A 25071-nucleotide genomic window follows, 5' to 3' on the forward strand; every position below is an offset into this window, starting at 1 on the left:
TTTTGGAACCTTAGAGACTTTAGAACTTGGTTTTATTTTTAATAGCTTTTATCATTATTTAAAAGTGTCTGGTTCGTGTTTACTTGTATATTGTCTGACTGCTCCCAGTTGAATGTAAGCTCTATGTGAAAAGAAACCTAGCCTATTTTATCCACGGCAGTATTCTTACTACCTAGAACAATGCTGGGCACGTAGGGAATACTCAATATTTGTTGAATAAACAAGCACTATGGTAAATATCCCTAGTGTAAAAATGTCTGCCATTCTAGTTTAGCTTAGCTTAAATTCTAAATGTACTCAAATTTTGGTATTGAAATGTAACTATTCGAATCACATGAGTGTGATGATGTGTATGTATGTATCAGAATAAGCAACATAGTAAAACAAGTTTAATTTTTAATTTATTAGAACCCAGTAAGTGATGATTTTAAAAGCAGAGTTTTCATCAAATTAACACTTAATTCAGGGCAAAAATACATTTGAAAAACCTAAATTTTAAGGCAGAAGTAAAACATTATAAAACCAGCATGTCTAATACAGATTGTAGAATGTCAGAATTTTAAGAGATTCACATAGTATTTTATAGCATTAAAATGTTAATATAGTCTGAAGTATTATCAACTGGTCCAAGATTTCTCAGTTTATAAAATGTCTAGACTGTTAACTGAAGAAATTTTGCTGTGTAAGTAATAGCGACCATATAACCAAGAGATTGTTTTTATGACAATGGAACTAAGGCAAAAAATTTCATGGTTTTCATTTGTAAAGATATTACAGTATTAAATATAAAGTATTACTAGGAGTATGTTTTAGATTCGTCTTCTCATCCTAATGACCATACGGTGTACATTAATTCCTTTTAACTCCATTTAAAAAAATTCTGTGAACTATCATACCTATTCATAAGCCTGGCTCTACTCATTGCAAAAGCATGAATTGTTTACTTTGATATGATAGAAACAACAATTTTAGTAAATCACTACATCTTTTCCTGGTTGCTTAATAATTTCAAACTAAAGACTAAGAATTTTTGCACCTTCAATAAGTGAAAAACCTTTTTTTAAAATCTCTATAAATTTGAATTTTGACTAGAACCTGAGTATGGGGTGGGATGGGGGTGGGGAGTGGGAAGCATTTCATGTTTATGTGCAATACCAGTAGCCCTTCTAAAACACAGAGTTAGCAACCTTAAATTTCTCCTTATGACCACAACCTTTTATTTGGGGGGAGGGGAATAAGATTGAAAAGTGCTTTAACTCAGAAAACAAGGATTAGCTAGCTTACGCATTCTACTAAAAAGTGTCAAAAAAGACAAAAGCATTTAAAATAATTTTGTAAGACTAGCAAATATGAGGTTTATGGGTTCTTAACTAACATACTAAGTAATTACAAAGATTCTGCATCTTCATTACAAATTTTTAAGCTATTTTAATGAAACGGCTGTAGACCTCACTGTACTTCTATTTATCTGTGCATTAATAAAAATCTGTTAAAACTCCTTATTTAGTAATTCTGAGAAAGTCTAGTCAAATAAGATCACTAAAACTACCAGAGAAGCTTTGAAATAGTGATTGCAGATTTATTTCAAAGTTGATTTAGCCTTTCAGAATCTGGCATTTAAATCATGAATATCTTCACCAACTTGACCTCTGAAAATATAATTTTTAGCCAGTGCTGGTTATAGTTAAACAGTACTGGTATTATGTGGGGGAAAAAATTGAAAACATATTGTCAATCATGCATTTCACAATTTCATGAACTAAGGAAGGTATAACTCAAATATTGTTATGTCTTTGCAGATTAACCCCAACTTTCATCAGGTCTTGCTGAAAGCTTATCTGCCAAAACACATCAGCATTCATGTAAAACAAAAAGAGTAGGGAAGTGATTTTGCACACATGCTGCCCAGTGTTTGGCTTCCATGTTCCCCTCTTTTATCTAACTATTCTAGGTATAATTCCTTGAAGAGCATGAGATAAGGGGTAGATAGAACAGAATACCCGTTGGGCTAACAAGAATATATTAGTGTATAAAACATTTTTCAGCTGAGTAACTGTTCTCACTGTGGTAATGCTATGTGCAGCATATAAACTGTACAACCATATTTTCCTGTTTGTCCATTTGTGGAAAGAATTAGGCTCAATAAAATGTAAAATATACATTAGTTTGCTTTAAATGCAAAGACTACAGTTTTGCTTACATTATCTCTGGCTCAACTGTAATATAACCAAAAAAGTCTCTGCTTTAATAATACAATATGAAAAAGTTCACATATGTACATGGGTACATTCCTTCATTAAAATTTTTCCTTAAGTCTATCTCAATGTATCTTTACAACTGATACAACTGATCTTTACAACAAAAGTCAAAAACAACAAAGTAGAAATGATTCCATTTTACAGCACTTTAGGTTTTCTGAAGTTTTCCTTTAGGGCTTAAAGGACATCATTTAAATGATGCTTTCCATAGTCTGCAGGATCCATTTGAAGTTCTCGTTCTTCATCATCTGTAAGGGAAATAATTACATATCAAGAATATTATTTTTAAAATCACTTACAGAAATCCAATTCAATAATGTGTCTTTTCCCTCAGCCTTAAGGTAGTTTTCTGCTCATTATTTTACACCTTCTGCAAATAGTGTTCTATTTCTTAGTCACTTGGCTAAAGAGAGAAAAGTCTGTAACTATTTTGAAAGATTACTTAATTTTAACATCTTTTGATGATGGATGGATGGATAGATGGATGGATAGATGGAAGAAAGGGAGGGAGAAAAGAAGGAAGGAAGCTAGAGGGATACAGTTAGCAAAACCTTAGGAACCCACAAACATTGAGGAGATGATCCTTTTATATAAATATAGCATTATTTCTATATAGACGAAGTTTAGTCCTTGTAATTAAAACTTTGGTAGAAACCGGTTCTGTATACATTTTTATACCTTTAAAAACCATAATGTTTTTTCTAATTATAAAATTAATCCATAGTCATCATATAAAAATTAGAAAATAAGTTACTCATAATCCCAACTTTTAACATTTTAGTGAATTCCTTTTCTTCTCTGCAAAGAGCTTACCAGTAACTTCCTAAATGGAGTATACGAACCAAAACTTAACCTTTTCTTTACCAAAAAGAAAAAAATTACATAATATTATTAGACAATAAGATCTTCAAAGGAATTTCATGTAGCTATATTAAACAACTCCATATAGTGCTCTGGAATTTGACGTATTTGGTTATTGACAGGTTTTTCTGGGTTCTTCTTGGCTATCACCTGTCAGTTCACATTATTGTCAGTTTATTTGCCAATAGCAATCCTTCTCTTCTAATTTTGCTACAAACTACAGGTTTTGAAATAAGACTGCTCAGAGTATTAAAATGTTAGAACAAGAATGAAAAGTATTTCAATCACAGCCTAAGAAGCTCCCTTTTTAGTACATGGCTTTTAATGATATCTTTTTGCTCTTCCAGACTTAAAAAATGACTTTTCTTACTTTCTGGTTCATAGTTACATCTACTCAATAGCTTAGTTTTTGATAGACTGAGGTGTTACTAGCATAATTTTCTAGAAATATAATTTTATATAACTTAAAGAGAGTTATATATTAGAATCCAAATTCATATGTATGTATATAGCTTTCTGAAATCTATTCTTTTGGGCTTGATAGGTTTTAACTCTTAGCTTCTCTATCTTATGGTAAAATTATGTTCAAGAAAGATGCCACGTGGTGTATGTACTTTGTATTAACTTTCCATAACGATGTGTTCTTATTTCTTCTTTACATTTATTCATTAAAAAAATGACAAACAACACTTTCTCTTTCCTTTCAACAACTTTCCTGTTAACAAAATAAAAGAAATTAAAAAAAATAACTTTCCATTTAAACTTACAGAAATTTGCATTTAGAATTGCAGGAAACCATTTTGCATCATATTCTAATAAACTGATCTCATATTTTTTATAGTGTAATCCACTAGGTATGATAACCCCAAATCTGTTACATGTAAAGGCTGAAATTACATCCATAATCACACTTGTGTTTTGAAAATATGCTAATCAGTCTCTTATCAAAGAACTCTTTGTACTTTAAAAAGTTATCTATGGTTTTAAAAAGGAAACTAATCACTGGCACCTAGGATCCATGTTGTGGACCTCTCCTTATGGCTATAAACTCATCTTTCAGGACTTCAGTAATGAAATGAAGACTTAATCACCATGGGGCAGTGGGAAAAGCTGCTATATAAAGGAGGAGAAATTTAACAGGAAATGGAAAGGAAAAAATACTATTACTTTTGGGGAGTTTTAAATGAATAATTAAAAAGCGAAAACAAGAGCAAAGGTTTAAAAACAGAAAAAGCTGAATTCTAGTCCTGGCTCAGGCACTCAACAAACATGATCTAGTTCCTAAAACTCTGTTGACCTCTAATTACCTTCTCAGTAGAACAGAAATACCAACTGTTTTTCCTGCCTCAAAATAAAATAATGCACATGAAGACAGTCTTTACTTCCAAGGTCCTCTATAAATATAAGGAAGAGTTTGTTGGTATTATTTATGCTCTTTAGCAAAGTTTCAGTATGGTGCCTTCATATTGTTTTTCAGAATTCATAGGACTTTTAAAATATGGTGTTTTTCTTACATTGAGCTATATTTACATTAAGTAGAGTCCATTTTCAGTGTAGCTATTCTAACTAGAATTCAAATTTCTACTAACAACCTCTTTGCATTTATCTGTAAAGTCTGATGAAATTACCTACCCAAATCTGATATAGAATAACAGATAACCACTAAATATAGTTATATGAACTAATATTTTATTTCACTTTACAAAACAGCAAAATCTGTAAATAGCTCACAGCATAAAATGACTATTAAAGGTAATATAAAGACATTTATACTTTACTAAATAATTCCTAAATTCCCTCTGGGTCAAGAAAGAACCACCTCCATAAAGCAAGCTCTACCAAGCAAGAATGTCTCAGGGCAATAAGGCAGGTGCCACTAAAACAAACAAATTAATCCACAGGCTAAACTGCAATTATTCTCTAAAGCAGGCAACCCAGAGAACAAGTTCTAGATTTGCTTTTAGTTTTGTAATTATTATTTTATTCAAAACACACTTGTATAGGGCCGGCCCGGTGGCTCAGGCGGTTTGAGCTCCATGCTCCTAACTCCGAAGCTCCTAGCTCCATGCTCCTAGCTCCTAACTCCGGTTTGATTCACACATGGGCCAGTGGGCTCTCAACCACAAGGTTGCTGATTCGACTCCCACAAGGGATGGTGGGCTGCGCCCCCTGCAACTAGCAACTGCAACTTGACCTGGAGCTGAGCTGCGCCCTCCACAAACTAAGACTGAAAGGACAACAACTTGAACCCGAACGGCACCCTCCACAACTAAGATTGAAAGGACAACAACATGACTTGGAAAAAAGTCCTGGAAGTACACACTGTTCCCCAACAAAGTCCTGTTCCCCTTCCCCAATAAAATCTTAAAGAGAAGAAGGAGGGGGAGGAGGAGGAGGAGGAGGAGGAGGATGAGGAGGAGGAGGAGGAGGAGAAGACGGAGTAATATTTAAAAAACACACACACTTGTATAGTGCTTATGGGGTGAAAAACTCTGTTCTAAGTGCTGAACAAATATTTAAATCATGTAATCCACATAACAACTGTTGAGTTAGGTAATTATATTCCTATTTTACTTTATTTTTTGATTTTTTTTTTTAAGGATGGCGCAGCTCACAGTGGGCCATGCAGGGATCAAACCGGCAACCTTGGTTTTCTTAGCACCACTCTCTAACCAACTGAGCTAACCGGCCACCCCATATTCCTATTTTACAGATGAGGACATTGAGGCATAGAAGTTAGGTAATTCACAAGGTGACAGAGCTAGTAAGTGGTGGAGGTAAGATTCAAATCCAGACAGTCTTGGCCCCAGAATCCAGGTACTTAAGCACTATGCTAAGCTTCCTTCAACAGGCATGCTTAGTAATATGCATTTCATATCCTATTAAACAAACTTGGAACTTATATGAGATTAAAGATAAGAATACAGGGAATTTATAAATATCCATCTCCTTAATACAATAAAGATAAATTAAAAGATATGTCCATCAGATGTGTAGCATTTCCAGAGCTGATCATTAAGAAGTCACGAAAAAATAATTTGACACTAATGTAAACAAAGTATTTCTTTTAGGTTGCTTCAGGAAACCAGGAATTTAAAACCAAAATAAACCAAGATTGTAAACACAGGAAAATTAGGCTTCACTTAATTCTATAAGAAAACACTCTGCAGGTTGTGCTGACCCAAATGATCAATACATACGAACAGGCATCCAGCTAAAGGTGGAATCCTTCAGCTCCCTAGTGGCAGAGATGCTGCCCAAACCTCCATTTCATAATCCAGAGTTTCGGAGACCAAAGCCAGAGTGTCCTTAGCTGAAGCCAGAACTTCGGACCTGTAGCTGGAATCTCTACTCCTAGGGACACAACAGCTTGTGAAAAAACTTCCTAATACTAGAGAAAGCAGAGAAAAGCCCCTATTGCTAGAACCTTGATAGTGCTTCTGAAATGCATGCTTCAATTTTTTTGTATCTCTGGCTGCAGAGTCTCAATGGCTGCAGTAGTTTCCACTTTTTTTTCCTAGGTTTAGGGGAAGATGTGTTTCAGGCATACGGAAATCTGACACGTTTTCCTATAATGCTTGTGTTAAATATAGTGACTCAATTGTGAATGTGACCACAGAATTTTAGCAGTGAGAAGAACACTAGTTCAATACGCTCACAGTACAGATGATGAAATTGTGGCCCAGAGAGTTTAAGTGACTTGAAAAGCTGGTCTCCTAATTCTCAGGCTAATATTCTTTTACCACTCTATTCTACTGCCTGCTTTGGCTACAAGTGCAAACTGGCCTGGGAACCCAACAATTATTTCTACATTGAAGCTATGAAGAAATTCTTTTAAATTCCAAATATTCTAACTTAATAATAAACACTGGAATCCAAATTGTTGATAAACTAGGGAACAGCCATAATTCTCCTTCCCCACTTTTTGGACAGTTAATAATACACCTAAAAAATTTTTAAATAAAACATTTAAAATTGTTTAAAATTATTTGGGTCTCTAGTATTCCTTTTTAGTCATTTCACCCAAATTTATCCCTCTTTATATGCTAGATTTGAGACGTTCTTGTATCTTTCTGTTCCCTCTAAGGGAGTCCCCTTGGTAGTTGCCTGTCCTTCTGCTGCCATCATCTAGTGAATCCCAAAATGGGATAAAAATGATAAAGGCAACCCCCAGCTCAAATAAGATTCACTTGCAAATGAAGAAACCTCAAAATGTATCAGTCCCCTCCCTACTTCATTGAGGATATCATCTTGGATCATTTTCCTTATATTCCTTAGAGTCAATGGATTTATTTTCTTGCAAAAGGAAAGGCAGGGCAGCATGAGGGTACTGAGGACCTACAGTGGAAAGTAGTAATGAGAACTGAGGGTAGGAGAGGGAGAAGATATCGGAAAGAGAGAGAAGACACGGAAGATAAATGTACCTGCTATGGATAAAAACCATAAAAATATTAAACTGAAATTTTGTAATAAAAGTCATCAACTTTAACATAGCCAAAATATAAGAAACTATTTTCAATTATGGTTGACATTGTTATAATGAAAACCTCAAAGTTATCCAGCAAGATGATAGAAGCCCTTCTGAAAGAAAACTAGAGGTTTAAAGCGTAAACCAAGCAAGCTTCTAAGACTAGAGGTTAAAGAGTTATTACTCTAGTCACAGTTATAAGACTAAAAGCTCAATAGGAAAGCACAAAATTATCAGTTAACAACATTACTGAGGGCTCTGTGTGTGCTAAGTACTACGAGGGATGGGGGTGGATATGAAGGCAGAAAAGGATACAAACAAAATAGGAGGAAAAATAAATGAAAATTCCTGCTTACATTCTAATTGGTGATATGATATAAATGCATGGAAAAGCCTTAAAGCAATGTTACAAATAATTGCAAATAAATATAATTCAAACAAATCCCAAAAGCAATAAGAAAAAATGGTAATTTATGAAAAATGGATGAGATTATAGAAAAGGTGAATATAATTTATTCAAAAGTACCAAAAGGTGTTTAAGAAGTTCTCATTAACATATCCTTATAAAACTCCTAGCATTTATTCATCTCTTTCTATTCCCAATAACCAGTCTTCCAAAACTAGATTGGGCTATCAAAATAATGCTTAGGTGGAAGTCAGTCTCTAGTTTCCCTTTTTCTATTAACTATGTAATATTCTAGGACAACTATATTTTCTTCTGAGTTTTATATTAGGTTGGTGCAAAAGTAATTGCTGTTTAAAAGGTTAAAAATTGCAAAAACCACAATTACTTCTGCACCAACGTAATAAAAACAATTGTTGTCATAAACCTAAATAAAATTTAATTACCTTACAAAGAGTTAAGGAGTAAATCAAGACAGGTTACATTAAAAAAATGTTTCATGCATAATATTATAAATTATAATACTTCACACATTAAGTTCATATTCGACTTTTATGGAAAAAAGGAAAAACTCCCAAATACCACTAAACAATGTAAACAGGCAGAAAACAGGCCTAAAAACTTGCAAGAAAGCAACATACTCTGACAAGCATGCATGGGTAGGGCTGCATGCACACAGGTAGATTCTGAACTTTCACTAAGTTAAAAGCTCAGAAGTAACACAGTTAACAAGGAAAATTTGTTGAATCTGTGTATTAAACATAAAACAGACAAATCTTCACAAACTTATAGTTAAATATAAATTTTAAGCCTCAGAAAAAATTTCAAAAACAGTCTTCCTATGCTGAATCAGTAGTGAAATAATCTTATATTCAGAGTAGAGGAGACCATTCCTTTTGTGGCTTCCCTTACAGCAAAAAAGGTTGTCTGGTCAATGTTTGTTCCTAGAATAATTGAAATGTTTTGAGATGAGAAACTGAAAAAGAATTCTTTACGGGTAGTATTTGCCTTAGGTAAAGTCTAGAGCCATTTTAAACAATTTAATTTTAAAATTTCTGAAGACTGTGAGTTTCAAATTGTAACTGTATCAATAATACCTAAGATAACTAAAAATGAAAATAATTATGAAAAACTGCACAGAACTTCTTCCTATTAGGATTGCACTGCTAATTAGTGGGGAAAATTCTACACAAATTCAACCAAAAAACTTAGAGGTGGGTTTCATGGTCACAGCATGGAGGCCAGGCCCACGCTCACCTTGGACGTCTTCCTCTCCACCATCACCATCTTCTTCCTCATTGTAAGCCAGCTCAGCCTGCTTGTCTGCCTCATACTCACCTACGTTACCATCATCCCCATTATAATCCGCCAGTTTAGAGCCATGCTGCGGATCAACAGGGGATTCATTCTCATCAAAGAATCGGCCTGTGAAGTAGGTAGAGGATTAATTCAAGAGTAAAGAGAGAAGAAAAGAAGGGACCTGTACTTGAGGCAGATCAGAAAGTAGACAAATGAAACCTGGCAACTTTTAGGACACTGGTTATAAAAAAGATACATTTCGTGAAGGTTATCCAAGACAAAAGGAAATAAGAATGAGGGCTGAAAATAACTTTTATTTAAGAATTCCCCTTTTGTGTTAATTTTAGTACTTGCTCCTTAATGTTTGAATGTTTTCTTAAAGAAAAGGGTACCATATTCAAGATTGTTCTAATAACCAACGACTTCTCTGATATAAGTATTTGTCTAATTTAACACTTTAGGACAAGAATAAATACTTTTATTCCTAGATATATTACATATTTGAAATTTGTAGTCATTTATTGCTTTATGGAATACCACTTTCCATGAATAATTTTGATAACTTTTTTAAAACAAACAAGTATTAGGCAGTCTAGTTTCTCTGGATACTAAGACAAACTGACACACCTGAGAACTATCTTAAGTTCCTTCAGTAACAGTGATTCACTATAGTCATGAATTGATTTCCAAAGAGGGATGTCAGAGAGAGTAAACTATAGCAATCCCCAGTGGTATGTTTTGAAAAACAATCCAAGCAATTCTGATTTATTCTTCCCCATTTCTTAAATCAGATATTTAAAAGTCAATGGTAGAGGAAGCTGAAGACCTACATGAAGCTGTTATAAACACTCATAACAATTAGAAATTAAGAAGAGCAACAGGTATAACACGGTAGAAAGCTATTCAACAACTCAACATTAAGAATAAAAATGTTAGGCACACTAAGATCTGACTCCCAAGCACAATTTAAACTCTACTTTGACATCAAGTATTATCAAAGTAAATTTTATTCCAATCCCTAAAATATAAATAACACGAACTTACTGGTAATGTAAGAATTTAAGACTTCTTAAAATTGTAAAAACTTTCTGTGATAGGTCTAAATTATAAAAATTTACCCTGCAATGAGACATTCAGGAAAAAAATTAACAAGTTCGTTTGTTTGGAAAGAAAGGTTAAGTGCAAGTGGAAAAAATTATGGCAGTATTGGTCGATTCTACAGATGGCTCACTGTATCATCTAGCCAATATACGTATTTCTAATGATTGGGTAATGAGTCAGTCGGGAAAATAGTTAAAGAACTCTTACATAGGATTTGAAAGGGGGGTTGTGTAACAACAGCAACTGAAGCAATTGTTGCCAATAAAAAGAACAAAAAAGTCATCTTAAATCTATTCTAGAATAAGGTTGGCTATATACAGTAAATAAATGGAAAAGTTAATAAAACAGAATTAGAGAAAAGAAATGAATATACAAGAGTTAAAAACGAAAAACAGTATTGAGAAGAATAGGTAAGGTGAGAAAGACACCCTGTCCTCCTAATGATAGTAATATAAAACAAAACATTTTGATGTTTTTTATTATCTCTTTCCCTAACGATAAAGTAAACTATGCCAATGTAAACAATACAAAGGGAGATTTATAGAAATCTGTATTTTCTTTTTTCTTAATAAGCAATATTTACTATGGAGAAAACACCTGGAGCAGTTAGTTAAATCATATTTATGCAATGAGAAACTGCTGTTTGAAATATATGAACATTTTAATATGGTAGTTACCAGTGAGTTTCTCAAAGCACACTATTTTCTTCAAGAAAACTTTTTCATTTTTTATCAGTTATGAAATACAGAAGACTAAAAAATTAGTCTAAAATTTCATTGCAAAATACAGTTAACTAATATTATCAGACATGGTATATTAATCAAAGAAATGGTCTATCTGTGCCTATTATAATATTCCAACAGAACAATAAATAGTTTCTTTTTTTTTAAGTGTTTGATGATCTGACTAGCCTGAATTCAGTCATAAAATTTTAACACTATGATTACAGTGACACTCAGAGATAATAAAAAACATCAATAACAAAAATGGATACCACATAACTGTCCTTTGTTAAATAGTAATTGTGCTATCATATATGCAGAATTTTTATCTTTAGAGAAAAAAGGAGCTAATCCTTATGAACAACAAAAGAGAGAAAAAGAGCCAACTATACAACACTGCTAGTCAAGTTGGGAACATCAGACAAACTTCACATTAAATAGTGTTATGAATATTACAGTATAAATAAAAATGCATAATGCTGATCAATATACCAGACTGTTAAATGATGTAACTGTCAGGCAACATATTTGCAACGAAGAGTTATACAAGGGAAAAATCAATGAATGTGGGTTAGAGTTAGAAAGGAAGGTTTCAAAAAAGAGGCAAATATATTGGACCATGACAGAGAGAAGGAAAGAAGCATTCAAAGAATAGGTAAGAATATTCAGGAGACACTAAAGAGATTACTTTGACTGTTCTTAGAAAGTAGGAAGAGGAAGTTTGGACAAGCAAATTGGGAATAATTATGGAAGACCTTTAAAGTTAGATTTAAAAAGGCCTCCTATATCCACTTCACAAAGTTACTATTAGAAAGAATTACAAAGTATATAAAAGTATCTGTTGTGCTCTTCATCTATCCATCCAACAAAGGTACACTGAAGATGTGACAGATACCATACTAGGCACTGTGATACAAAAACAAACTTACCATCTCCATTTCTGGTAATACAGAGACTAAGGGAGACAAGCATGTAAACAAATAATTAGAGAGTGATGTTATGACGCTGTAACACAATGATCTAGAAAGTGACATCTAAACATGGAGATTTGCTACCATTGGTTTCTATCTGACAGAGGAAGTCTGAACTTTATGTAGGAGGCAATAGGCAGTCGTTAATTTCTTTTAAACTGAGATCAGGAATCTAATTTGCCTCATGTACCACAGCATCTCCAGTGTCTAGTCAGGTAAGAAGCTATAGAACTTATACTAAGAAGATATCAGAGGAAATGTTAGGTACAGGTGAATCAAATGCCTTTAAAAACAACAAACTGACTATATGGCACAATGGAGTGGAAAGAGTCAAAGGATGATTCTATAATCCTAACCTGGAAACTAAATATAGATGATTCTATAATGCTAGCATGGAAACTAAATATAATGGTGCCTGTACCCAAAAGACAATAATTGGGAAGGTATGGAAAAGCAAATGTTGCTTTAGATATACTGAGCTAGGGTTACAGTAAGATATCCAAATGAAAATATTTTATAGACACATGGGAATATGGAGGTAGACTCCAGGTGCGAAGTGAGGGCTAGATGTGAAGATTTAAGACTCACAAATGTAAAGATAATAGGTTAAACAATGAGAACATAATTTCTCTTAGGAAATAAATATTTACAGAAAACAGCTAAAAATCAAAAAGGAATGGTCTTGAGGAATAACTATATTTAAGAAAGGAAAAAGGAAGTAATGAGGGCAAAGTTATTAAATGATGGTATAAATCTGTGATGTGTTTCAACTGGAATTAAATATTAGACTTCATCTCTGAAGCATTTTACGTATTTAAAATTTTTAAATTCAGTTCTGTCTCTCAGTAACGACAACATTAAAGCTGTGCCCACTTAGGGGAGTAATACAGTAATTATATTTAATTTGGATTACCAGATTTCCTTATATTGTAGCAAAATTCACTTGTATACTTGAATATTATTTTCACCCTGGTGGCTGGCTGAAAATGATTCATTTAGTCTATCAGTAACAAGATAGCTTCATCCCAACAGTTTAAACATGAAGACACAAAAAAGAAGCAACATACATACTAGCTATTGAAAGTGTTTAGGCAGTATCAACTTGGAAAAACAAATTGTAAGACACTGTTGATACACTTTTCAGTTCACTTTAAACAGTACAATAGAACCTCAAATAGAATTAGATATTCTTTAAAACACCTTAAATATCGGACTGTAAACGTCAAAAACCAGTAAAAAATGAAAGGATACTGACAAATAACTAGAACATTTCTCAATCACAAAAGGGCATTTCAGTCCAGAGAACTAACTGTAATTCTGTACTATAAATCAAAGCAAGATAAATTACTTTTTTGCTTCATTAGCTCAAGGTTCATTTATGGGTTTCAGTTTCTCAACTATTCTATGAAAGAGTTTTATATTTTTCATGTCATTCTTTTAATATATCATTATTATTATAAACAAAATGAATCAATCTGAGTTGGTTATAATAACTCTAGAGAGAAAGAAAAGGAAATTTTACTCTAAAGGAGGCAACCTCTTTTTCTTGCTTTCATCTACTAGTAGTAAGTATTCACTTTGTACCATTCATTTGGCAATGAACACATTCCACTGACTCCTGCGTTATTTAATTTAAAATCTACAATTTTGACTATTTCAAGTATCCCTGAGGGTCCATGACATGTGAAAACTTAATCTGTTGACACATGAGTTAGAGTTGTGAATGCTGGGAGGGTGGGATGCACAAATTGTGACAAAAATGCTATTGCAGGCTTTCCTCACAAAACAATATATAGGGAAAACTACTAACTGGCTTTTGAACCGTTTACTTTGATTTCATTATCAGAACATATTGGGGCAAAAGACCATACTTATTTTGCATCTCAAGATATAGGACCTCCAGATAGTAGGCACAGGAAGGAATCTGTTAAGTGACTGGACTTACGGAAGGTAAACAGAATTCCCATTCCCAATGCAAAGAGGTTCAACTGCTGTTTTCCCTTCTTTATATAATCCACAGGTTGACTTGTTATTTTTTTCCTTTAAGACTAATTCTATGGCGGGGGAAGGAGAAGAAGGGAAGGAAAGAACACAATTCAATTTGCTTCAAGATCAAATACTGTTCTCCTTTGCCTCTCCATTTTATCCTACACCAAACTTACTGGACTTGCCTGAGCACCGGTACAGGATAAAGAGGCCTGAGGTGGGAAGTAATTTGATAATTTTTGAAGAATACCAGGCATGCATTACATATGTATGACCACCACAATAATCTTATGTACATTAAAAACTTGGACATTCCACCTCAACATTCAAATATTCTTTAAGATTCAGAATAAACAAGGCTATAATGTAATTGAGTAACAAATTCTTGTATGCTAAGCTTGATTGCCTTTCCAAATCCTATGAAGAAAATGTCCCCTCAAGACAATATTGTAGCACACTGAAGAATGGAGCAAACCATTTCTTCAAATATTTCACAAAAATCTTTCTTTTTAATGTAGCACTATGATTTACATTTTATAAAAGTTTAACAGATTTTTCTATTTTTTATTATTAAATATTTTCAGATATACACAGAATTATGGAAAATATAGCATCCAGGTACCCATCATCCAGAGCTTTGTCAAATTTTAACCTGTTTTTGTCATATTTGTTTCAGAACTTTTAAATAAACATGACAGACACAATTAGAGTTCCCTGGGTACCTCTCCCTAGCATTCTCCTCCTACCCTAAAGGTAACCTCTATTTTAAATTGGGTGTTAAGCATCCACATGAGGTGTATCTATTCATTAATAAATAGTATTGATTCAGAGGCCTTTGAACTTTATAAATATGGCGTCTGGGCAGGAAAGAGTTAACTCAGCATGCCTGGGTTGCTCAAACCCTGCACATTCCAAAGAAAGGCTCGTCTTCAAGTCTTCAAAACTGGTCCTTCGCTGGATGGATCCTGGCAGATAATTTAGTCCTTCCACTTGATAAGTGTTTTTGTAAGACTGAGGTCTTGGGCCATGCTATACAAGTTTGATTGGATAAATTTATCCTAACTAAGTGACTTATGGTGAATATTTGTTTTTGCTAGGTGGACATGGGGATGGCCTGGAGTCTCAGTAGCTGAGCTCAGTCATGTGTACACTGCATGACTACATGACTGATCCCCCAATAAAAACTATGGACACCCAGGATCAAGGGAGCTTCCCTGGTAGGCAACACTTCACGTGTTGTCACACATCTTTGCTGGGAGAATTAAGCACATCTCCATGCAATTCCACTGGGAAGGGACACCTGGAAGCTTGCATCTGCTTTCTCCTGGGCTTTGCCCCAGGAGTCTTTTTCATTTGCTGATGTTAATCTGTGTCCTTGTGCTAGACACACTGTGAGTACAACTCTTCTGGGTCCTATAAGCCCTTCTACTGAATCATCAAGCCTGAGGGTCGTCTCGGGACTCCCAACACAGTATCATCATGTATCTAGTCTGCAATTTGCTTTATTCCTTCTACATTATGCTTCTGAGATGTATTCATGCTGATAAATGTGGCTTTGTTCATTCATTTTAACTCGTACGTATGATTCCATGGTATGTATGGTATATGCCATGATTTATCCCTTCTAATACTGATGAACATGAATGTTCTTGTACATGCCTCCTCACACATAGGAAAGTATTTGTAGATACATATTAGTGGCTAAGTTATAGGTATGTGTATCTTCTCACTCTGACAACCAGTTATTAATTGGTTTATTCCGGTTTTCAAATCTTGAGCCAAATTTAGTAATTAATAATTTTCCAGAAAATTATCCACTTGCCCTAAGTTTCAAATTTATTGTCAAAGTTTTTACTAATATTTTCTTGTGATTTATAGTTATACCCTCTTTGCTGTTCTGAATACTATTTATCTTTTCTATTGCTCTTCATTAGTATTACTAGAGGTTTGTTTATCTGGGTTGTTTTTTTTTTTTTTGCTCCTCTCTAATAATTCTTTATTTTCCATTTCATTTATGACAGCCCTTGTCTTTATTTGTTCCTTCCCTCTACATTCTTTAGGTTATTCTTTTTCTTCCTCGTTCTCTGAAGACAGATTGTTTAGGCTCTAACCCTAACTCATCTATTTACTAGCTAAGTAATCTTGGAGTGTTTTCACACTTCTTTGTGCCCATTTCCAATGTATAAAACAGGAACAATGATCATCAAGTCTCAGTAGCTGAGCTACTCAGTATCTACACATGGGTTTCTTATGAGTTTATCTGTACAAACACTTTAGAACAGCAACTGGCACATAACCACTCCACTGTTAACTATCATTAGCATCATCGTTTGCAGTAGTAAGACCACCACCACTACTATTATTACTACTACTAGTTTTGAGTTGAAGTCACATCATTTAATTTTCTTTTTTTCTTAATGCTTTTAAGAAAGCATTTTTTAAATTTAGCCATAAATACTACTTTAGATGTATCCCTCACATTTTGATATGTGTGGTATTTATAGTATTGTTCAGTCTGTACATTTTGAAATGCCCATTATAAATAAAAAAAGTTTTGAGGATTGACTTTTTAAGTTTATCATATAGAAGTTTTAAAATACTATTCATCATAAATTGCTTGAAATTTATTAAGACTCTCTGTGACCTAGTATCTAGCCAATTTCTGTAACTGTTCAATGTGTACTTGAAAAATATTTATTTTGTCTTTTATTAAGTGACGGGATCTATATAGATTTATATATTTGAATAAACTTGATAATTTTTGCTTCAAAGTTTCTATAGTCTTGGTGATTTATAAGTTTTGATAGAAGTATACGAAAATCTTTCACATTAATTATGCAATTGTCAATTACTCCTTGAAATTGTGTCAGCTTTTTGTCTTCCTATTTATGGCTGTTTTTAGATGATTATTTCCTCTTTTTAGTAGATTGTTCCCCTTGTTATTACAGAGTATCCTTTAATTTTTCTTTTTTCCTTCAAATCTATTTTGTCAGTTGTTCATACTTTACATCAGCTATCCTGTGATTGGTTTTCACTAAGGAATATCTTTTCTAAAATTATGGGAAACTATAAATTACATAAAATTTCCATCTTAACCATTTTTTTTTTTAAATAATCTATTTCTTTTTTTTTTTCCCAAAGATTTTATTGGGGAAGGGGAACAGGACTTTATTGGGGAACAGTGTGTACTTCCAGGCCTGTTTTCCAAGTCAAGTTGTTGTCCTTTCAATCTTAGTTATGGAGGGTGCCATTCAGCTTCAAGTTGTCCTTTCAGTCTTAGTTGTGTCGGGCGCAGCTCAGCTCCAGGTCCAGTTGCCATTGCTAGGTGCAAGGGGCACAGCCCACCATCCCTTGTGGGAGTTGAACCGGCAACCTTGTGGTTGAGAGCTCACTGGCCCATGTGGGAATCGAACCGGCAGCCTTCAGAGTTAGGAGCATGGAGCTCTAACCGCCTGAGCCACCGGGCCGGCCCCCATCTTAACCATTTTTAAGTGTACAGTTCAGTGGCATTAAATACATTAACATTGTGCAACCCTCACTATCATCCATCTCCAAACTTTTTCATCTTCCCAAATTGAAATTCTATATTCATTAAACAATAACTCCCTCTTCCTCACCCAGCCCCTAGCAACCACCATTTACTTTCTACCTCTAAAATTTGACTACTTTAGGTACCTCATATAAGTGGAATCATAGCAGTATTTGTCCTTTTGTAACTGGTTTATTTAACTTAGCAAATAATTTCAGTGTTCATCTATGATGTAGCACATGTCAAAATTTCCTTCCTTTAAAAGGCTGAGTAATATTCCACCGTACATGTATAACACATTTTGTTTATCCATTCATTCATCAATAATCATTTGTATTGCTTTCACCTTCTGGCTATTGTGAATAGTGCTACCATGAATATGGGTGTATAAATATCTGTTCAAGTCTCTGTTTTCAATTCTTTTGGGTATATGCCCAAAAGTGAGAAATATCTTCTATAGTCCTTTTATTTTCACATTGTCTATGTGGTTCAAGATTTAGTTGTAAACACTATATAGCTAGAATTTTGTATCCTTTTATTATTTGTCTTTAAACAGATAACTTTAATCTGTTTATATTTATCATGGGTTTTATAGTATTTGATACCGATTTCTTTGATTTTACTGTTTATTGACTCCCCTTGAATTGTCTTCTTCATTTCCTTCAATATTACCTCCTTTTCCTTCTCTACCCACTGTTGGATGGAAGTAGTATACTGTATTTGTATTTTAATAATTACCCTTAAATTTTAAATATACATACTTCATAATTTTTTTCTAATAAAACTTCAAAGTATTCAGTATTTCTGTAATCTTTCTACACAGGACATGGATCTTCTCAATTTATCCTTGAACACTCTCTCTGCCTTTTATATTATTTGCTATTATTTTTGCTGTGTTAATACAAAAAATAGTTTTCTGAAGTTAATAACTAATTAAATTTACCAACAGCTTTGATCAATTTGAGTTCCCATTTTGGGGGGATAGCTGTTATTATCCCTCTTCAAACAAACAAAATAACCTTTTTCTAACAAAATAACCTTTATTCTTCTTTCACTGAGGGTTTCTGAGAGGTAAACTCAGTCTTGTGTAACTGAGTATGTCTTCATTTTGCCCTTATCCTCATTATCTGGCATAACATTCTATGTTGGTAATTAATTTCTACTCATCACACAAAAATATTTTTCCATTTTCTTTTGACATTTGATTTCCTGATGAAAAGTCTGTTTTGAATGTAATTGTCATTCCTTGCAAATAGTCTATATTTTTTGGTATTACTTAAGATTTTTTCCTTAATTTTTGGATACTCTGATGTTTCCCTACAATGCCTAAAAGCGAAGATTTTCTTCATTTATCCTACTCGACACTCAGCAGGTATACTTGATGTGAGAACTCATGTCTTTCTTCAATTGCAGACAATTCTGGGCTCTTCACATTCAAAATTCTTTTCAAGTATTGATTATCTACCATTTCCTCCATTCTTTACCCCAAATTCCTGTATTTATATATCTTCTGTAACATCTGTTGTGTGTGTGTGTGTGTGTGTGTGTGTGTGTATACAGAGGGTGGCAAACAAATGCACACACATTTTAAGAAAGAAAAAAGCTATTAAAATTGTAATACTCAAAATACGTATACCAATAACAAAAGATGAATACAAGTCACATTTGACTTCTGCAATTACAAGAGGTGCTCAAAGTGGTGACCATCAGCGTCCAAACACTTCTGATTACGGCGAACTACTGCTTGAGCAACATTGACCAAAGTGTCCGCTTGTATACATTTTTTTAGCACCCTCTGTATATAAAGGGTATGTCCCTCTTAACTGGCAAACATGTGGGCCTTCCATGGATTCTCAATTTCAACTATTTTGGAGGGTGTCTATTACTTCGAAGTACGCCTCCAGGACACATTAAAGTATCCCCTAAACTATATTTTGTGTCACCACATAGCCTACATTCTACATTTTAAATGAAACCAACCCAATATATATCTTCCAAATATAGCAAACCATGCCAAAAAATTTGTCGTGATCACTGTATAAAGTGTAAGTACCCCCCATGTCTAATAGTCAGTGCTTTCAATAAAATTTTCAACTTGCTCTAACAGCATATTATTTTGTACGTATAGAATCAAGTATTGTTATATTCATTACTTATTTACACTTCAATTATCATTTGCATTGTTGATCTCTCCATACAGCTTTGGTCTCCAGAGAGAGATATGGATTGAGATTATATCTGTCTTGTCTCCATAATATAAAAGATATCAAGCAGGGCAGAGAAAGAGATTCTTTCACATTCTCAGATTCTTTCTTCCTCTCCCCACTTTATATTTTCCATTTATGAACAAGGCCTCATTATAACAGTGTTCTGCCTTTAGCATTTTCAATGTAGTATCTTTTCTCAAGACCACAATCTCATTTACCATTTTTCAATATCACTTCGCAGTCTCATGCACGTTACTTGCTAAATTTCAGTTAATACTTACCTCTCCAGCTGAGTATAACCTCAATATAACCTTTCTATACTAGAATGGGTTCTCCAAATAGCTAAGCCCCTGCCCTGGATGAACCACAGATTTCTTTTCTACATTTTCATGCTAACAAAAGAGGACACAAATTTGAATAACAACAAGCATCAGCCAAGTAAGATAAATGGACGTATTATGTCAGAGTGGGAAATGGGACATGGCAAGTCTCATTCTAAAAGAACAGTCATAATCAATTCCAGTGATTATGTCAACCATTCTCATTAAATAGAATCCAGATATTGGGAAATATGTGAAATCTATTGATTTTTAAATATTGGAACTATTTCAGATTTTTAAAAATCACTCTGTGAACCAAACAAAACTCACATGTTGGCTGGATATGGACATGGGTCATCCGTTTTCAATCTCTGCAAAAGACTGTGTTTGCTATTTAACAAGGTTTTGGAAACAAAACACATAGAAGTAGCCTAACACAAGATCACATTCCTCAAATTCAATTAAAATCTGGCAATTTCTATAAGCCTCAACGTCTCTAATGAACAAATAGGTTTGTCCATCATCTGCTATTCCAGATGTTCTCTTTTACCTATTTCGAATACAGATAGAGAAATGAAGTTAACAAAACCGTAGAGGGGAAAAAATGCCCTTAATGCTTATTCATGAAGAACAAAATCAGAATAAAATGGCAAAATATTCTTAAAAGACAGTAGAAATGGAGATATAGTATATAAAAACTAAAGTACACTACCAAACAACCAAAGGAAAAATTGTGGCTATAAATGCATAATGTTTTCCCTAACAGGTATTCAATAAGTTTGTCTAAGTTAATATGTTATTAAGAAAGAGAAGTGTGAAGAATTAAATATCTACCTGAAAACTTAAAAAAGGAATAAAGTGACAAGTCACAAGTAGCAAAAAATAAAGTATAAGACAGATTAGAAATCAAAAAGTGACAAAATTAGTAGTTGGGTTTTTGAAAAACAAAAAAATTTAAACAATTGATAAACTACAATTAAGAACAGAGGAAGACTATAAACGTTTTAGGGCTAAAAATTTTAGAATAGAGAAGTTAAAAATAGGAAAGTTCTCATAATTATACATTAATATAATTTATGACCAAGTAATCATTTTGATTGTATGACTATCTACAGATACACAAAATTCTAAAACTGATGCAGTAAGTTTAACAAATATTTAATAAATGCTTACTATACACATGTGAGGCTGGGTAGACAAAAAGGATAAGACACAGTTCCTGCCCTCATGAAGTTATTACTACTTCAATAGAGAAGACAGATATATAAACAGTTACAGAACTCAGGATACACTATGTAACACTGCTGGTTCTTTAATGTTTTGTTTTTCAGATTTAAAAAAATCTTTTTTTCTTTTCTTTTAAGCCATCTATAACGTAGAACAATCTGGTAAAGTATACCTTTGCGAATAAAAATGAAACAATTACTTTTTCTCCCTACCTGATACCTCCAGAATGCAGAAATTCTTAGTGAGTAATCTTATTTTCATGGCAATATAGTTATTTGGATAAATTCAATTAAGGATCTGTTCTCCTGGTAATAGGACACACTTGGAAACTTTGGTTATATTACCATGGATCTGACAAGAATGTCATACTTGAGAAGAATGCATAAAATCAGATATGACCAGACATCTTTGCAGAACTAAGGCTGACTTTAAGGAATCAATACTTACAAAGCCCCTTTGCAAAAACCAGCCTATACCGGGCATACAGGGTTCCCAGCCGTATAGGTGAGTAAGGAAGCTCACTTCCTACAGGCCTAGGAACCTCAGACTATCTTGGGAACCTTGAGAAGAGAGGAAGTCACATAAGTTTATAGGTATTGCAGGTAAAGTCTGATGGCAAGTCCTGGGCTCGGCTTCCTATCTCCCAGAGGCTTTTAAAAGTCTGAGATTCTTTATGAAAAGTTGCAGCAAAGCAAACTCAAAAGACCTATGTCGTCAATCACTATTCTTGCTGCATTTATATATAATAATAAGGCCAAGTTTAATGAGACTAGACTTATTTTGCAAACAAATTAGTCTTACTCTGCTTATCTTTAATAGAAATGGGGATGACTACAGAGAATAAAAAAGGATGCCTCGGTAGAAAACTATAGCACACCTTTGTAGGCATTACATTTTAGTCCTATTTATTGTCTTTAAGACTTTATTACCTACCTGTGAAATTGACTGGATCCTGAATCCTTCTAGGTTCCTCCAATATCTGGCTAAAACTCTCCAAATTCAAGTTTCTAATTTTTCTCCCACCCTCCTGTTTTTGAATCACTAAAATTTAAACTGCCCTCTACCCAAAGCCCTGCAAGCTGACGCTGGAAAATTTGATATAAACTTTAGAGAAATCACCATCATAATTCACGAATGGACAACTATTGTGCCTGTTGTGTGAGCCACTAAGAACGTTCACCAGATCATCTGATGACATCACCAGAGACATTTAAAGTGTAAACCAGGAAAAGCTATCATATTGCTCGTGCCTGTCCTCATTCCATCTGAAAATGCCAACATCAAGAAAATCTTCTCAACTGCATGCCTTCTAGACTAAAAAACTGAGTTCATAGTTTATTCTAACCATTAACCACTGTTTTTCTTGTGTTTCCATAGAAATGCCAGGACTGAGAGACTGGTTCAATGGGTTATGAGACAATCTACCAACTCAGTTTCTGGACTATGAAACTTCTTGAGGAAGTTTCAGACAGGAGAATGACGAGATTCAGGATCTACTACCCCAAAATATGGCACGTTGGCATATTAAATACAGTAATCCCCCTTTATCCATGGTTTCGCTTTCCATGGTTTCAGGAATCTGCATTCAATCTTGGTCCGAAAATATTAAATGGAAAATTCCAAAAATAAAAAATTCATAAGTTTTAAATGTGCAGTCATTCTGAGTAGCGTGATGAAATGTTGTGCCACCCTGCTCCATCCCATCCAGGTCATGAATCATCCTTTTGTCCGCTGTATCTACACTGTATAAGCTACCTGCCCGTTTGTCACTTAGCCGTCATCTCAATTATCTGATCAACTGTCACAGTATCGCAGTGCTTGTGTTCAGGGAACCCTTATTTTACTTATTAATGGCCTCAAAGCACAAGAGTAGTGATGCTGGCAATTCAGATATGCCAAAGAGAAGCTGTAAAGTGCTTCCTTTAAGTGAAAAGGTGAGTATAGTACTAGAAGACATCTTGAAAGAGAGAGACCATATTCAGATAACTTTTATTACAGCATATTGTTATAACTGTTCTATGTTGTTATTATTGTTAATATTTTACAGTGTCTAATCTATAAATTAAACTTCATCATATGTATGTATGTATAGAAAAAACAGACTGTATGTGTATATATATATATATATATATGGTTTGGTACTATCTGTGGTTTCAGGCATCCCCTGGGGGTCTTGGAACGTATCTCCTATGGATAAGGGGAGATTACTGTATTTCAAGCTGAAGGAATTTGAGAAATGTCATGTACAGGAAAGCCTTTCTGAAGCAGGTTATAAAACCCTCATGTGAGAGATGCCCTCCCTATACCTGGAGGAAAGGAACATCCTTATATATAAGATGGAGGAACACCGAGAAGAATCTGAAAAACCTTGCTAAGTTTCTCCCAGTATACTACATTTACCTCATTCCCTTTGTCTTATAATTATCTTTCCACAACTTCCTACTCCTCATCAGATCTAGCATAAAAACACTCAGGTTTAACTATTTCTTTAAGTCTTCATTTCCTTATGGAGAGTCCCCTTGTCATGTAAAATTTATATTAAATAAATTTGTATGCTTTTCTCCCATTAATGTGTCTATGTCAGTTTACTTTTTAGACCCAGCCAGGTACCCTAAGAAGGTCAAGGAAAACTTTTTCCTCCCCTTCAGTGGTTAATTACAGAATAATATGGCATATACACTAATGAAAGTAGGTTCAATGGATTGAAGTAGTATGAGAAGGGAGTGATGACTTGGTTAAGATTGTATGGATATGAAGAAGGGGTTTATCAAATAAGTGACAGCACAGCACCTATTTAAAGTATGATTAAGAGTTTGCTAGAAATAGAGTACAAAAAGGAAATATTAAAGAATTTTCCCAAAACTTCAAAAGTATAAAGGTGGTACGATACAGTGAAAAAGCAGTGACCCTGAAGATAAGGGACCCAAATAATAGTCCTGGTTGTTCCACTATTTACCTCAAGCAAATTAAACTCTCTGGATCTAATTTTTCTTGTCTGTAAAATGAGGGAATCCACATTAGAGTCTCAAACTTTAATGTAAATATAAATAAGATCTAGGGTAGGGCCTGAAATATTTTTAACAATCACAGGTGATATGGATGCTACTGGCCCACTGATCTATATTTTGAATATTAGGGAATTAGATTATCTCTACAGGTTCCATGTACCTTAAAAGTTTATTACAAATAATTCCTCTATTATACTGAATTTTTTTTAGGCAAATAGGATTTTGAGAAGAAGAAGAAAATTATAAGTTTAAAAAAATGAAAATTATAAGGCAAAAAAATACACTTAAAAAAAAATTCCCTTTATGACTAAACAGAGTTGTGGATGGAAAAAGGGCCACAGGCTAAACCTGACAAGCTCAGGAGACTGAAAATAACCACATAGGATGGTGTGAACGTAAAAATTCCTAACTAAGATGAGCCATGGCCGGAAGTCACATCTGTAGTCATGTAGCTTCCTTAACAAATGTCAATCTCTGCCTTAAGTGAGCCTGTCTATTGTCTTTTTTGCGTCTAGGATAACATGCCCGTGGAATGTCAGTACTCCCTTTTTCCAGACCAAAACAGGAAACTATAGAACCCCTCATTATTATTCTTGTCCCCTGATTACCAGCTCTATGTGTGGTAAAAAGTGAACTATTAACTATCCTGTACCCACCTATGTAAAATAAGTACCTGTCTCTTCAATTTACTTTTATCCAATCCCAGAGATC

General features: G+C 33.9%; 1 protein-coding gene across 2 annotated transcripts in view; it reads right to left on the minus strand.

Annotated features, from left to right (window-relative positions):
* Positions 1-409: 409 nt before the first annotated feature.
* GOLM2 (golgi membrane protein 2) overlaps positions 410-25071 on the minus strand; it is a 109286-nt gene continuing 84624 nt past the window's right edge. The window contains exons 9-10 of one of the 2 annotated variants that reach the window (XM_033108678.1): positions 9248-9415; positions 410-2506 (exon numbers count right to left, since the gene is read on the minus strand). In XM_033108678.1, coding sequence (XP_032964569.1) covers positions 2436-2506; positions 9248-9415 — 239 coding nt within the window. In that variant the 3' untranslated portion in view covers positions 410-2435. The remainder of the gene's footprint in view (positions 2507-9247; positions 9416-25071) is intronic. The other variant, XM_033108679.1, reaches the window with a different exon arrangement.

Source organism: Rhinolophus ferrumequinum, chromosome 6 (assembly GCF_004115265.2).
Source record: "Rhinolophus ferrumequinum isolate MPI-CBG mRhiFer1 chromosome 6, mRhiFer1_v1.p, whole genome shotgun sequence".
Classification (NCBI taxonomy): domain Eukaryota; kingdom Metazoa; phylum Chordata; class Mammalia; order Chiroptera; family Rhinolophidae; genus Rhinolophus; species Rhinolophus ferrumequinum.